The 15,679-nt window shown below is 41.5% G+C and overlaps 2 long non-coding RNA genes, 1 pseudogene and 2 gene segments (V, D, J or C); 4 read left to right on the top strand and 1 right to left on the bottom strand.

The window, feature by feature from the left end:
* Window positions 1–1,989: 1,989 nt before the first annotated feature.
* On the bottom strand, window positions 1,990–3,226 carry LOC130519658 (Ig lambda-3 chain C region-like; annotated as a pseudogene).
* Window positions 3,227–3,506: 280 nt separating this feature from the next.
* LOC130519659 (uncharacterized) lies at window positions 3,507–4,872 on the top strand. Its single transcript, XR_008948412.1, has 3 exons — window positions 3,507–3,912; window positions 3,998–4,272; window positions 4,855–4,872. It is a non-coding gene; the product is annotated as an uncharacterized LOC130519659 (long non-coding RNA).
* Window positions 4,873–6,889: 2,017 nt separating this feature from the next.
* LOC130519657 (Ig kappa chain V region 120-like) lies at window positions 6,890–7,544 on the top strand. The segment is given in 2 exon segments: window positions 6,890–6,953; window positions 7,091–7,544. Coding segments are annotated over 2 exon segments (351 nt in total).
* A 2,292-nt stretch (window positions 7,545–9,836) lies between these two features.
* LOC130519661 (immunoglobulin lambda variable 2-11-like) lies at window positions 9,837–10,594 on the top strand. The segment is given in 2 exon segments: window positions 9,837–9,926; window positions 10,064–10,594. Coding segments are annotated over 2 exon segments (351 nt in total).
* Window positions 10,595–12,981: 2,387 nt separating this feature from the next.
* LOC130519660 (uncharacterized) lies at window positions 12,982–13,394 on the top strand. Its single transcript, XR_008948413.1, has 2 exons — window positions 12,982–13,097; window positions 13,180–13,394. It is a non-coding gene; the product is annotated as an uncharacterized LOC130519660 (long non-coding RNA).
* The last annotated feature ends 2,285 nt before the right edge of the window (window positions 13,395–15,679 follow it).

Raw genomic sequence — 15,679 nt, 5'->3', positions numbered from 1 at the left:
TCCACCGATAAGAGCAGCAGGTGAGGAAGAAGGTGCTTCGGCCAAAAGTAGATCCCCCTGGGAACAGGGCAAGAACAGAAACAACACATGCAGGTCAACTACAACCAAATAAACTGAATCATGGTAACCCATCACTAGGGAGGTGCCTCAAGGCTCAATTTTAGGCCCTGTCCTCTTCACTGTTTCTATAAGATTTTCTTTTATCGCAATCTTGCCTTAAATCCACCCTGCATGCATAAAAACACTAAATAGATGTTTTTCTCAAGTGCTAGCAGAACATGCTCTCCTCACATTTCCACTATGGTATGATAATTTCCATGGCTACCTCCACTTCCTGTCTTGAACCACCAGATGCTCTTCACCATTCTGCCCTTAGATTTATCACTGGAGCCCCTCTTCCACACGTCACTGTCCTGTATCTGTCTCGGCAGGGTGGACCTCCCCAGCTCAAAGATGTGACTTCCACCTGGATTTATTCATTTATGCGGCCCTCACTGGCAAACCTCCAAACTACGTCTCTCCATTAATTGTTCAGTCCACTAGCGCTTTTAGTGCCCACTGAATGAACTGGCTGCAACAGAAAATTCCCAAAATCCGAGCTGAGCAGGGGAGTTCTGCTGTCTCTGGTTATGCCCCCGTACATCAGGTAACTCTCAAGCTCAACTCAGGTGTTCACATCAGTCACTGTGAATCATGACTCACTAATTTCCTGTCCTCTATCTGTGCTTGGTCTTTACTGCTCTTTCTGGTTCTGTATTTTATTGTGTACAAAAGCGTTTGCTTATTTTATCTGATTTTATTTGCAATGTTTGTTTTGTACTTTGTCAATGCTGGTCGAAACTGTAAATGAGGCTAACCTCAGTCCACTCACAATGTCAGGGTTTTGGGGTTGTGTCGGTCATTGTGCTGTAGGGGGTGGTGTGGGGCACAATTAGTTCACAGCTGGCACTGCTGGCAGGCACACCTGTAGGCAATTTATATTGGGCTGCCTATTTAAGCAGGTGGCGCCTGCCTGTCAGTGCCAGGGTGTCTGTTTGTGTTGTGTGGCTGTTCTATTAGTCTTGTCAGTGTGTCTGTTGGTCTCCAGGCTGTCTGTTTGTCTTCCTTTGTCGTGTGAGGGTGTTTGTTCGGGTTCCCCCGTCGTGTGTTGGATCTGCGGTCCTGGGGGACTGCTTCTGTTCCTGAGTTCTCTGCGGTCCTGGAGGACTGCTTCTGTTCCGAGTTCTCTGCGGTCCTGGAGGACTGCTTCTGTTCCGAGTTCTCTGCGGTCCTGGAGGACTGCTGTTCCTGTTCCCGAGTTTCCTGTTGCCCTGGAGGGCCACTTCTGTTCCCGAGTTTCCTGTTGCCCTGGAGGGCCGCTTCTGTTCCCTGTGCTCGGCTGAGGTCGCTGCGGTCCTGGAGGACTGCTGTTCCTGGGTTCTCTGCAGTCCTGGAGGACTGCTTCTGTTCCGAGTTCTCTGCGGTCCTGGAGGACTGCTTCGGTTCCCGAGTTTCCGGTGGCCCTGGAGGGCCGCTTCTGTTCCCTGTGCTCGGCTGTCCTGGGGGGCTGCTTCGGGTCCCGAGTTTCCGGTGGCCCTGGAGGGCCGCTTCTGTTCCCTGTGCTCGGCTGTCCTGGAGGGCTGCCTGCGTCTTCCTTGTGTTGCTCCCCTTCCCCCGTAAATAAAACCTTGTGACTATTTTACTACTGTGTCCTGGCCTGCGTTCGGGTCCTGTTCACCCCCCTCCGTGACACACAAGTTACAATAAAGTTGATGAAGGAACAAATGAATGCAGCCCAAAAACACATTCATGTTCATATTAGTGGATATGATCAATATACAAGCTGAAATCATCTCTTCTGAGTGTCTTAATTGATATTTAAAGTGTGATATGATTGAGTTTTTTTCATTTTCACCTGATAAAAAAAACAGAAAAACTAAAGACAACTGTGGAGTAAAGATGGTTGATGATCAGCTTTCCACATCAATAATCACAACAAACACAGAGATGTTGGCTGAAATGATTGAAATGTTTATTTTGTGACTTTAAATTCACATCTGAGGACAGAAAATGAGTGAGGTGAGTTAGAGAAATGTCCAGATGAAAGCAGAGTCACGCTCATGCAGGAATATGTGAGCAGAAAAGATGTGTCGCTCCATCAAGATGTTGAGGACAGAAGCAGCACGGTTTCCAGACAGGAAGTGTTGCTGAACCTCTAGACTGAGCAGCTGTGAGGGTCCAGGGTCTGAGTGACAGAGCTCTGTCCACTCAGACTGGCCTCACAGGTCACTGAGTCCACCTTCTTCCACTGGTCTGCAGGGAGGTTCAGGGTGCTGCTCCAGCTGAAGCGGCCGTCACTCCCCAGGACCTCCAGGCTGTGTGAGGCCGGTGTGGTGCTGCTGCCGCCCCCCACCTTCCAGCTCAGCTTCCACTGTGAGGGGGAGCCCCCGCTGGCCAGACACACCAGTGTGGCACTGCCCTGCTGCAGCTCTCCTGGGGGGAGGGGGGGAGGACGGTCAGGGTGGGACGCACCACACCCGCTGGAGGAGAGACCAGAAAGACGTGAAGGTTTGGACACCATCAAATCTGACTGAGCCGTTAGCTGGTGATGACTGAGGACATTTTGACATGTTTGGACAATGTTGGACAGCGTGACAATTTTCTTCTCTTTAACTTCTTTATATACAGTCGAGAGTTTAACGTGACACAGGTGAAACACTGGTGAGAACACACTTCACATCTGTGGCATCTGTCTGTTTCACTTCCTTTTCACCACAGAGAAAATAAATGAAGCGTCCACGCAAAGAAAAGTTGCATTTACGGATAAAATCTAATAAAATCAGTTTTTACATTGTTAAACAGTCAGAATGTTGAAAATGACCAAACAATAATGAGATTAAACTACTCAAGGAAGGTTTTGAGCAATGAAAGTTGAGTCTAATTAACTACAAATGTTACAAGTCCATAGAAAATTTAAAACAATTAACATTATAATTGAGAAGCAAATTATTTATTTTCAGTTCATAAAGAAACAATTTAATATAATCTTTCATTAATGATGATGTTTATAAAGTTGTGACTCAGATTGTATTAAATAATAACAATTAAAAATAGACAAATGCTAAGGTCTCCTTCAAAATTGCTAAAAGTGTAAAAGTGAAAAAGATTCAAATAAAAATCTGTTACTTACAGTCAACGATGAGTTTGGTTCCTCCACCAAACGTGTACCACAGTGATACAAACTCATCAAGTGGTCGTACAAAAACCTCCTGCACTGTCAACAAGCAGCTACCCACTGAAAATTCACATCTTTTTCTCTCAAAAATGGATTATTACCAGCTGATTTAATGCACCAACATTTTCAATAGCTTTAAACTAAAATTTCTCTTTGAATTTGAATGATTTGATCACTTTTACACATCAGTCTCTTTACATTATCAAAACTGATGTGGATCAGTTACAATATTCTCCTTCTACATTTTAATTTATGCTTTAAGAAAATACAATTTCAAGTCATTTCAAATGAATAACATTTTACAAAGTCAGCTCCAATAGTTTCCAAGAAATTGTCTTTTTAAAGCTAAAACTGCTGAATCCAGTTTAAAAATGCAAACATTCTCACATCAGCATCTGTTGTTGATGCTCAGCTGTATTTGTCAAATCTTTTCTTCAGTTCCATGAAGAAGAAAGTTGCTTTTAATCCAAGCTGTGTTTGTGTTGATTTTGTCTGCTCGTGCCTTCAGTGTGTTGAGAGCAGAGACATCATTTCCATAGAGAGGAGGCTTTGCATCATCAGCTGATCTGAGAAGGTTTATAGTGGTGTTAGTTCAACACTGCAGGACTCAGATCTGTCAGTCAACACAGCAGAAAGCACAAGCAGCATGACTCTCATCACCATCCTCATCTGGACGCTGACCTGCTGCTCTTTTACAGGTTTGTTCCCTCACAACCTCAAAGATGTCCTTGTGTCTTTTCTCTCCTCTCTTTCTGCTGATAAATGATGTGTTTTTGTCTGCAGGATGCAGCGGTCAGGTGACTGTGACTCAGCCTGCAGTGATCACATCTACTCCAGGATCCACTGTCGCTCTCACCTGTAAAACAAACCCTGCTGTTTACAGCGCCTGTTCTAATGGACAATCAGTTAGTGATTGTTTGGGCTGGTATCAACAGAAACCTGGACAGCCTCCACAGCTGCTAGTAAGACATGTCAGAATAAATCATTCAGGAACAGCAGCTCGGTTTAGTGGCAGTGGCAGCAGCACCGACTTCACTTTGACCATCAGTGGAGTTCATGTTGTGACTCCTACTCTGGCCCCACCTCCTCCTGGGCAATCAGCTCAACCACCACCACCTGGGCCCTCTCCTTCAGCTGCACCCAATCCGCCCAAACGACTCTGCACCCATAAAAGGCCCCTATGCACTCAGGCCAGTGCTTGATCTTACTGATGTTTTTGGCAACACTTCCCGTGGACCCAGCATCTCTCCAGGCTCCCCAGCGACTCCCTGCGTCTCCCTGCGTCTTCCAGCGACTCCCAGCGACTCCCTGCGACTTCCAGCGTCTCCCCCGGCTCCTCAGCAACCTTCCTAGCCCCTCTTCCTCTGACCTCTTCCTCTTCCCCTTCCTCGGACAGATTTCTCCTGTCCTCTGGACACTTGGACTCCCCCACGGACTCTCGCCCCTGGATCTCGAACTTGGTTCGTCTGCCGCATCACGCACCTATAGTTTGTCTCGGCCTCTCTCATTTAGTTTCTTCCCTCCTGGTTTTTTTTTGCTTCATCAAACCTTCTGAGTTTACTTTTAATTCCCGTGTCTGTCTACCTTCTTTGGGGTTCCGCCACACTTGACCGCCAGTCCTCTCGAGCGTAACAGTTCAGACTCAAGATGAAGCAGTTTATTATTGTCAGAGTTATCACAGTGGAGGAGTGTGGACACAGTGATTTAGAGCCGTACAAAAACCTCCCTCAGTCAGAGAGCAGAGACACTGAGATGTTCCAGCAGCTGCTGAGAGGAAGAGACTCTGACACAGACCAGTGAACACACAACTGACAGAAACATCACTGACAACTACTTTAATCACACAAAGTGGCTCAAACACTGTTTGATCGGATTATCAAAAGAATCCTGACAAGTTTATTTGTGCAGCCAAATTCATAAACAATCATATTCCAAGTGTGAAGATTCCATCACAACAATCTAAACAGCTGAAAATGACAACATGAACAAGTTTCTCTGTGTCTTCTCCAGGCAGAGAACCCTTAAATCTACCAGTGTTCTTTAGGTGGTAACAGGCTGAGATAGAAGCTGCATCAAGTCAAGGGGAGCTCTGATCTTTGACCTTTCATTCTTGAGGCCAAATACAATCATTTCTGTTCTTCAGCATTGAGCTGGAGAAAGTTTTAACACTAACTCACTAACTGAGTTGTTAAATACACTTACTGGGAGCAACTAAGGGACTGTAGGAACTTAATGAATTTAAATATAAAGTTGTGTGTCATCTGCATGAAAACAGTAACAGATGTGATTTCCTAATAGCTGAGCAAGATGCAGCTTGAAGACAGTGAAGAGGCCCGAGAATGGATCCCTGAGGAACCCCACATGTGATCTTTGTTCACTCTGACTTCTAGTGACCAACTGAGACAAAGTGTCCCTGTGTTGGAAGTAAGATTTGAACCAATTGAGTCCAGAACCAGTACATCCCAGCCACTTTTTCCAGCTGTGTCAAATGCAGCACTGAGGTCCAGCAAAACCAGGACAGCAGTTTTAGATGCATCACTCTTGACATCTATGTCGGTCAAGGCTTTAACAGGTGCAGCCTCAGTGCTGTGGTCTGGGGGAAATCCAGACTGAAATATATTAAAAAAAATGTTTTAAGCATGAAGGAGTGGATCAGTTGAAAAACAGCTCTTCATTGATCTTTCCAGGAATGGAAGGGTTGTTATGGGCCTGTTGCTGCATCAAAGTCTCTTATTTTGTCCCTGACTGAGTCTTAGTCTGATAATGTGGTTCCCTGAAACAATGTTAGACAATTGGAGGCAGTTCCCATGAACTATAGTGATCCATTGTCCATGTGCAAAGACATTGACATTTCAGTTTCAGAGGAACAAGCGAAGATACTTGAGCCCACTACAAGGGATCAACTCTTCTTTATTCTCTGTTATAGATTTCATGCTGGTCCAATTACAGCATCTAAACTATAAACTGCATGTTGCACTGATCCAAAACAACCAGAGTGAGTCAGAGTCAAACATTTCTCATCAGCAGCCAGAACCTGCTGATGTAATCATGAGAAATTTGCATGTTTATATATGAACAAGAGGAATCTCATGAAAAAGTCCAAATACACCACCCAGGTTCCTTCATGAAGTGTGACATTCATTGGTGCTTCTCCTGATATCCTTGTTTCTTGTGACTGTTGTGGACTCAGTGACAATGAAGATAAAATAGCAAGTTTCTGGCACACGTGACTGATCACGTCATGTCATTCTAACAGATGGAACCCACGCTGAGTCAGCATTTTTATAAGGCACACAATGAGAATCAAAGCAGATTTGAGCCTAAAACAGCAATAATCAGACATTTTTGATGACATTAATGCAGTGGAGTCAAAGCTCCATGTTTGTGTCTCTGACAGCAGGTAAAACTCATTAATGAGAAAGTAAAAATTCAATGAGAAATAACTAATGAAAGAAAGTAGAAAATTAAAGCAACAGTAGTCAGAAAATTAACTTAATAAAAGCTTTTATTCAACTCTCAGTGGAAAAAGTGTGACTCCTCCTCATGCGTGTCTGTGTTTCACTAGAACAGGTGAGTTTCTGTCTTCTGCAGAACATTTGCATGTTTTTCTGCATGGTTGCTCCTCAGAGTTTAAAGTTCTGATGTCACAGAGAGTCTGAACTCTCTTCACGCTCTCACACTGAAAACTTCAGCATCACCATGTTGTCAATAATTCTGACTGTCATCTTTCTGAGTCAGGGTGAGACTTTTCAACATTGTTTGATTTCATCCTCTTCTTCTTTCCAAAGAGGCTGAAATCATTTCATTTTTACATCATAACTGCTCCTCCAGGCTCTTTTCAACTGCTCTTTTTAACATTTTGGTTTGTCATTTCAGAATCTTCTGCCAACAACTTTCTGACTCAGGCTGACAAATTCAAGTCTGTTAGTGTTGGAGGGTCTGTGACCATCAGCGCCACAGGAAGCTCAGATATTGGCAGCTTACTCAGCTGGTACCTTCAGAAACCTGGACAGGCTCCTAAACTTCTGATATACAGGGTATCAAGTCTCAACACAGGAACGCCGTCTCGATTCAGTGGCAGCAGATCTGGTTCTCAGTACACTCTAACCATCACTGGTGTTCAGGCTGAAGATGAAGCAGATTATTACTGTCTGGGCTACCATGGTGATGGAACATTCACACAGTGATTTAGAGCCGTACAAAAACCTCCCTCAGTGTGACTGAAGTGAAAACAGCAGCTGCAGCTGCAGACGATGAAGAGTCACCAGCAGAACTGGTTCAGTCAACACCAGAGTCACCAAGTACAAACCAGATTCATTTAAACACAAGTCAAATCAGTTTAAAGCTTTAAAATAACCATGAAAAAATACAAAATACTCAGTTTAACCATTAAAAGATGAATGATATATTACAAGTTACAACTGATACAAAATTATTAGTAATAATTAACCATTAAATCAGTAATCACATTTACTCAAGTGCTGCTTCTTTGTGCAGATTTGATGAACTTTGCTTCATTTATTCTGAATATTTATGATATAAAACAAATAATGCAGAGAACATATAATCAGCATCAACTCAAACTCGTTCCATTTTAAATCCGTATCACTCTGGTTTTAGGCCACATCACAGTTTTCTCATCACCACCAGTTTGATCATCATCAATATTCTAACTATCCTGGATGAGAGAAGTTATTTTACCTCCATGATCATGAACCTCTCTCAGGCTTTTCACTCAGTAGATCACTCAGTCATCCTTGAAATGTTCAACAACACTGGTTTCTCTCTCACCCATATTAAACCGGAACTGGAATGCAGACACAGACAAACCGGATGATTTAACGGTTTTATTTCCCAAACAAAACAGTAACAATAAGGTGAAGCTGCTGCTGACTGGAACTGGAGACAGACGAAACATGGGCAAGTGAGGGAAAGCTGGCAAACAAAAGCTCATACTTCAAATGTTTTCACAGAAATGGAGCCAAGTGGGCCCTACAATGATCGGGGAATGACTGGAGAAAGGAGGCAGTCTTTAAAGGTGCAGATCTAATCCACCGATAAGAGCAGCAGGTGAGGAAGAAGGTGCTTCGGCCAAAAGTAGATCCCCCGTTTTCTCACGCTCTTCCTGGGTCACCACGCGCCCCTCATTGGGAGGAACGATCTGCACTTCACGCGCCTTTTCACCACGTGGTGCAGCTATCTGAGTGAATTAAAGTATTCTGTTAACACCGTCAGCTGTTTGGCTGCTCACGGGTCCTGCCTGAATCAAATTAGTGAATTTATTATCATTTATGTATTGATGTAAATATTATTGTAAATTGGATTTATATGATTTTTTAAATGTGGAGTCCAGGAAGAGAAGCTGTTGCAGAAGTAACAGCTAATGGGGATACAAAAGAATAAACAAATAAACCTTCAGCTTTTTGGCCAGATTATTAATGTGCACATGAAAAATGGCCAATCTGTGGTAAAATAATTAAAATAACAGTTCAAGTAGATAGTTTGGGTCTGTATCTGTGTTCATGTTAATGACATTAATGCAGTGGAGTCATTAAATCTCCATGTTTGTGTCTCTGACAGCAGGTCAGAATATAAACTCGTTAATGAGAAATATTTAATAAAATAATGTAGAAAATTAAAGCAACAGTAGTCAGAAAATTAACTTCATAAAAGTTTTATTCAACTCTCAGTGGGAAAAGTGTGACTCCTCCTCATGTGTGTCAACGCAGCACCGGTGATGCCATAGCAACAGTCATGCATCTCCCACTAAAGCACCATAAAGCACCATTCATATGCATATATATTGTTTTAATACATTATACATTTTGCAAATGGAAATCTTGGATTAATTAACCCTTGTGTAACCTTTTCTTTTTTTTAGCAAAACAAAACTGATTCAGTTAATTATTTATTCTAGCTGACATTCATTTAAAAGGAAAAAAACAAAAAAATGAGGAATTTAATTAATAAATAAGCTCTAATGATGGTCAAAGGCATCTTTAGTTGTTATTTTCCCTATAGTTGGAATAAAGTTAAAGTAGTTTAACCCCAGAACACATGAGGTCCACCAAACCTCCAAACAGTGATGAACAAACATACAAACAACATAACAGTTGAATTAGAAAAATTGTGACCTATATGGACATGGACTCTAACTTCCCTCCACTTTTGTGAACAAACTATTCATTTGAGAGGTCTGCAGGTGTCATCATTCTCGTAAAAATGACACACAAAACATCATTAAGGGAATAATGTCTCAAAAATGTCTAAACTTAAGAATTACATTTGTTTCATCTAAATTTCTGCTGCTCCTGCATTTGTGTTCATGTTAATGACATTAATGCTGTGGAGTCATTAAATCTCCATGTTTGTGTCTCTGACAGCAAGTCAGAATTTAAACTCATTAATCTGAAATAATTAATGAAAGAAAGTAGAAAATTAAAGCAACAGAGGTCAGAAAATTAGCTTCATAAAAGGTTTTATTCAACTCTCAGTGGAAAAAGTGTGACTCCTCCTCATGTGTGTCTGTGTTTCACTAGAACAGGTGAGTTTCTGTCTTCTGCAGAACATTGCATGTTTTTCTGCATGGTTGCTCCTCAGAGTTTAAAGTTCTGATGTCACAGAGAGTCTGAACTCTTTTCACGCTCTCACACTGAAAACTTCAGCATCACCATGTTGTCAATAATTCTGACTGTCATCTTTCTGAGTCAGGGTGAGACTTTTCAACATTGTTTGATTTAATCCTCTTCTTCTTTCCAAGGAGGCTGAAATCATTTCATTTTTACATCATATCTGCTCCTCCAGGCTCTTTTCAACTGCTCTTTTTAACATTTTGTGTTGTCATTTCAGAATCTTCTGCCAACAACTTTCTGACTCAGGCTGATAAATTCAAGTCTGTTAGTGTTGGAGGGTCTGTGACCATCAGCGCCACAGGAAGCTCAGATATTGGCGGCTATCTTTACTGGTACCTTCAGAAACCTGGACAGGCTCCTAAACTTCTGATATATGATGTATCAAGTCGCTTCACAGGAACGCCGTCTCGATTCAGTGGCAGCAGCTCTGGTTCTCAGTACACTCTAACCATCACTGGTGTTCAGGCTGAAGATGCTGGAGATTATTACTGTCTGGGCTACCATAGCGACTATACATTCACACAGTGATTTAGAGCCGTACAAAAACCTCCCTCAGTGTGACTGAAGTGAAAACAGCAGCTGCAGCTGCAGACGATGAAGAGTCACCAGCAGAACTGGTTCAGTCAACACCAGAGTCACCAAGTACAAACCAGATTCATTTAAACACAAGTCAAATCAGTTTAAAAGCTTTAAAATAACCATGAAAAATACACAAATACTCAGTTTAACCATTAATAGATGAATGATATATTACAAGTTACAACTGACACAAAATCATTAGTAATAATCAACCATTAAATCAGTAATTACATTTACTCAAGTGCTGCTTCTATGTGCGGATTTAATGAACTTTGTTTAATTTATTCTGAATATTTATGATACGTACAAATAATGCAGAGAACATAAAGGAATGAACTCATACCTCATGGCCATCAGCAGGAGGGTCCTCCTACATGAGCCTGGTCCTGCTCAAGGTTTCTTCCTGTTAAAGGGTCGTTGCCACTGTTGCTTGGGGGTCAGGCCCTGGGATTCTGTAAAGCACCTAGAAACAATTTTGATTGTAACAGACGCTATATTAAGATTGATTGATACTGGCCCTGAAGCACAGTCATGTTCATATTTATCTAAATAAATCAATTTACAACAAGCTGAAACCATCTCTTCTGCTTGATTTATTGTATTTTTACACTGATATTTCACCTCTTATTCAACTATGATTGTCTGAGTTCTTCCCACTTTTCCCTTTCAAAAACAAATAAAACTAAAGACCAAACTGCAGTAAATGATGGTTGATGATCAGATTTTCTCATCAATAATCACAACAAACACAGAGATGTTGGCTGAAATGATTGAAATGTTTATTTTGTGACTTTAAATTCACATCTGAGGACAGAAAATGAGTGAGGTGAGTTAGAGAAATGTCCAGATGAAAGCAGAGTCACGCTCATGCAGGAATATGTGAGCAGAAAGATGTGTCGCTCCATCAAGATGTTGAGGACAGAAGCAGCACGGTTTCCAGACAGGAAGTGTTGCTGAACCTCTAGACTGAGCAGCTGTGAGGGTCCAGGGTTGAGTGACAGCGCTCTGTCCACTCAGACTGGCCTCACAGGTCACTGAGTCCACCTTCTTCCACTGGTCTGCAGGGAGGTTCAGGGTGCTGCTCTCAAGCTGAAGCGGCGTCACTCCCCAGGAGCTCCAGGCTGTGTGAGGCCGATGTGGTGCTGCTGCCGCCCCCCACCTTCCAGCTCAGCTTCCACTGTGAGGGGGGAGCCCCCGCTGGCCAGACACACCAGTGTGGCACTGCCCTGCTGCAGCTCCTCTGGGGGGGGGGAGGACGGTCAGGGTGGACGCACCACACCCGCTGGAGGAGAGACCAGAAAGACGTGAAGGTTTGGACACCATCAAATCTGACTGAGCCGTTAGCTGGTGATGACTGAGGACATTTTGACATGTTTGGACAATGTTGGACAGCGTGACGATTTTCTTCTCTTTAACTTCTTTATATACAGTCGAGAGTTTAACGTGACACAGGTGAAACACTGGTGAGAACACACTTCACATCTGTGGCATCTGTCTGTTTCACTTCCTTTTCACCACAGAGAAAATAAATGAAGCGTCCACGCAAAGAAAAGTTGCATTTACGGATATAAAATCAAATAAAATCAGTTTTTACATTGTTAAACAGTCAGAATGTTGAAAATGACCAAACAATAATGAGATTATACTACTCAAGGAAGGTTTTGAGCAATGAAAGTTGAGTCTAATTAACTACAAATGTTACATGTCCACAGAGAATTTAAAACAATTAACATTAAAATTGAGAAGCCAGTTATTTATTTTCAGTGTATAAAGAAACAATTTAATATAATCTTTAATTAATGATGATGTTTATAAAGTTGTGACTCAGATTGTATTAAATAATAACAATTAAAACGAGACAAATGCAAAAGTCTCCTTTAAAATTGCTAAAAGTGTAAAAGTGAAAAAGATTCAAATAAAAATCTGTTACTTACAGTCAACGATGAGTTTGGTTCCTCCACCAAACGTCAACCACAGTGATACAAACTCATCAAGTGGTCGTACAAAAAACCTCCTGCACTGTCAACAAGCAGCTACCCACTGAAAATTCACATCTTTTTCTCTCAAAAATGGATTATTACCAGTTGATTTAATGCACCAACATTTTCAATAGATTCAAACTGAAATTTCTCTTTGAATTTGAATGATTTGATCACTTTTACACATCAGTCTCTTTACAGGATCAAAACTGATGTGGATCATTGACAATATTCTCATTCTACATTTTAATTTATGCTTTAAGAAAATGCAATTTCAAGTTATTTAAAATGAATAACATTTTACAAAGTCAGCTCTAAAAGTTTCCAAGAAATATTCTTTTTAAAGCTAAAACTGCTGAATCCAGTTTAAAATGCAAACATTCTCACATCAGCATGTTGTTGATGCTCAGCTGTATTTGTCAAATCTTTTCTTCAGTTCCATGAAGAAGAAAGTTGCTTTTAATCCAAGCTGTGTTTGTGTTGATTTTGTGCTCGTGCCTTCAGTGTGTTGAGAGCAGAGACGTCATTTCCATAGAGAGGAGGCTTTGCATCATCAGCTGATCTGAGAAGGTTTATAGTGGTGTTAGTTCAACACTGCAGGACTCAGATCTGTCAGTCACACAGCAGAAAGCACAAGCAGCATGACTCTCATCACCATCCTCATCTGGACGCTGACCTGCTGCTCTTTTACAGGTTTGTTCCCTCAAACCTCAAAGATGTCCTTGTGTCTTTCTCTCCTCTCTTTCTGCTGATAAATGATGTGCTTTGTCTGCAGGATGCAGCGGTCAGGTGACTGTGACTCAGCCTGCAGTGATCACATCTACTCCAGGATCCACTGTCGCTCTCACCTGTAAAACAAATCCTGCTGTTTACAGCAGCTGTTATAATGGACAATCAAATAGTGATTGTATGTTCTGGTATCAACAGAAACCTGGACAGCCTCCACAGCTGCTAGTAAGACATGTCAGAATAAATCATTCAGGAACAGCAGCTCGGTTTAGTGGCAGTGGCAGCAGCACCGACTTCACTTTGACCATCAGTGGAGTTCAGACTCAAGATGAAGCAGTTTATTACTGTCAGAGTTATCACAGGGGAGGGTGGACACAGTGATTTAGAGTGGAACAAAAACCTCCCTCAGTCAGGGAGCAGAGACACTGAGATGTTCCAGCAGCTGCTGAAGAGGAAGAGACTCTGACACAGACCAGTGAACACACAACTGACAGAAACATCACTGACAACTACTTTAATCACACAAACTGGCTCAAACACTGTTTGATGGATTATCAAAAGAATCCTGACAAGTTTATTTGTGCAGCCAAATTCATAAACAATCATATTCCAAGTGTGAAGATTCCATCACAATAATCTAACCTGCTGAAAATGACAACATGAACAAGTTTCTCTGTGTCTTCTCCAGGCAGAGAACCCTTAAATCTACCAGTGTTCTTTAGGTGGTAACAGGCTGAGATAGAAGCTGCATCAAGTCAAGGGGAGCTCTGATCTTTGACCTTTCGTTCTTGAGGCCAAATAAAATAAAATAGCAAGTTTCTGGCACACGTGACTGATCACGTCATGTCATTCTAACAGATGGAACCCAAGCTGAGTCAGCATTTTCATAAGGAACCCATGAGAAACAAAGCAGATTTGAGCCTAAAACAGCAATAATGAGACATTTTTGATGACATTAATGGAGTCAAAGCTCCATGTTTGTGTCTCTGACAGCAGGTCAGAATATAAACTTGTTAATGAGAAATAATTGATGAAAGAAAGGAGAAAATTAACAGAATAAAAGTTTTTATTCAACTCTCAGTGGAAAAGTGTGACTCCTCCTCATGTGTGTCTGTGTTTCACTAGAACAGATGAGTTTCTGTCTTCTGCAGAACATTTGCATGTTTTTCTGCATGGTTGCTCCTCAGAGTTTAAAGTTCTGATGTCACAGAGAGTCTGAACTCTTTTCACGCTCTCACACTGAAAACTTCAGCATCACCATGTTGTCAATAATTCTGACTGTCATCTTTCTGAGTCAGGGTGAGACTTTTCAACATTGTTTGATTTCATCCTCTTCTTCTTTCCAAGGAGGCTGAAATCATTTCATTTTTACATCATAACTGCTCCTCCAGGCTCTTTTCAACTGCTCTTTTTAACATTTGTTGTTTGTCATTTCAGAATCTTCTGCCCAACAACTTTCTGACTCAGGCTGATAAATTCAAGTCTGTTAGTGTTGGAGGGTCTGTGACCATCAGCGCCACAGGAAGCTCAAATATTGGCAGCACTCTTCACTGGTACCTTCAGAAACCTGGACAGGCTCCTAAACTTCTGATATATTCTGTATCAAGTCGCTTCACAGGAACGCCGTCTCGATTCAGTGGCAGCAGATCTGGTTCTCAGTACACTCTAACCATCACTGGTGTTCAGGCTGAAGATGAAGCAGATTATTACTGTCTGGGCTACCATGGTGACTATACATTCACACAGTGATTTAGAGCCGTACAAAAACCTCCCTCAGTGTGACTGAAGTGAAAACAGCAGCTGCAGCTGCAGACGATGAAGAGTCACCAGCAGAACTGGTTCAGTCAACACCAGAGTTACCAAGTACAAACCAGATTCATTTAAACACAAGTCAAAACAGTTCAAAACCTTAAACCTTTAATGTAGAAATAATATATTACAATTTATAACAGACACAAAATTATTAGTAATAATTAACCATTAAATCAGTAATTACATTTACTCAAGTGCTGCTTCTATGTGCAGATTTGATGAACTTTGCTTCATTATTCTGAATATTTATGATACTGTTATTTAACAAATAATGCAGAGAACATCTAATCAGCATCAACTCAAACTCGTTCCATTTTAAATCCGTATCACTCTGTTTTTAGGCCACATCACAGTTTTCTCACCACCACCAGTTAATCATCATCAATATTCTAACTATCCTGGATGAGAGAAGTTATTTTACCTCCATATTCATGAACCTCTCTCAGGCTTTTCACTCAGTAGATCATCATTCATCCTTGAAATGTTCAACAACACTGGTTTTGGTTTTTGTCCTCTTCACAATTTGTAAAAATATTATATTTTCAATGCATAACTGCTCATCTCATTTATACGCACATGATACAGTCTCATACTGTATCACAAGCTCCTCTGAAATAACCATAAAATCCTCCTCAAACAGCATTTATGCATCTTAAAAACTGCCCCAAACTTGCAATTATTATTTTTTTCCTTGGTGGAGATTCAGATTACAAGAATGAAACAACCTGTCCAGT

This window comes from Takifugu flavidus, unplaced genomic scaffold, assembly GCF_003711565.1.
Source record: "Takifugu flavidus isolate HTHZ2018 unplaced genomic scaffold, ASM371156v2 ctg1071, whole genome shotgun sequence".
In the NCBI taxonomy this organism is placed as follows: Eukaryota; Metazoa; Chordata; class Actinopteri; order Tetraodontiformes; family Tetraodontidae; genus Takifugu; species Takifugu flavidus.
The sequence above is the reverse complement of the archived record's forward strand: the minus strand, read 5'-3'. Positions and strand labels throughout refer to the sequence as shown.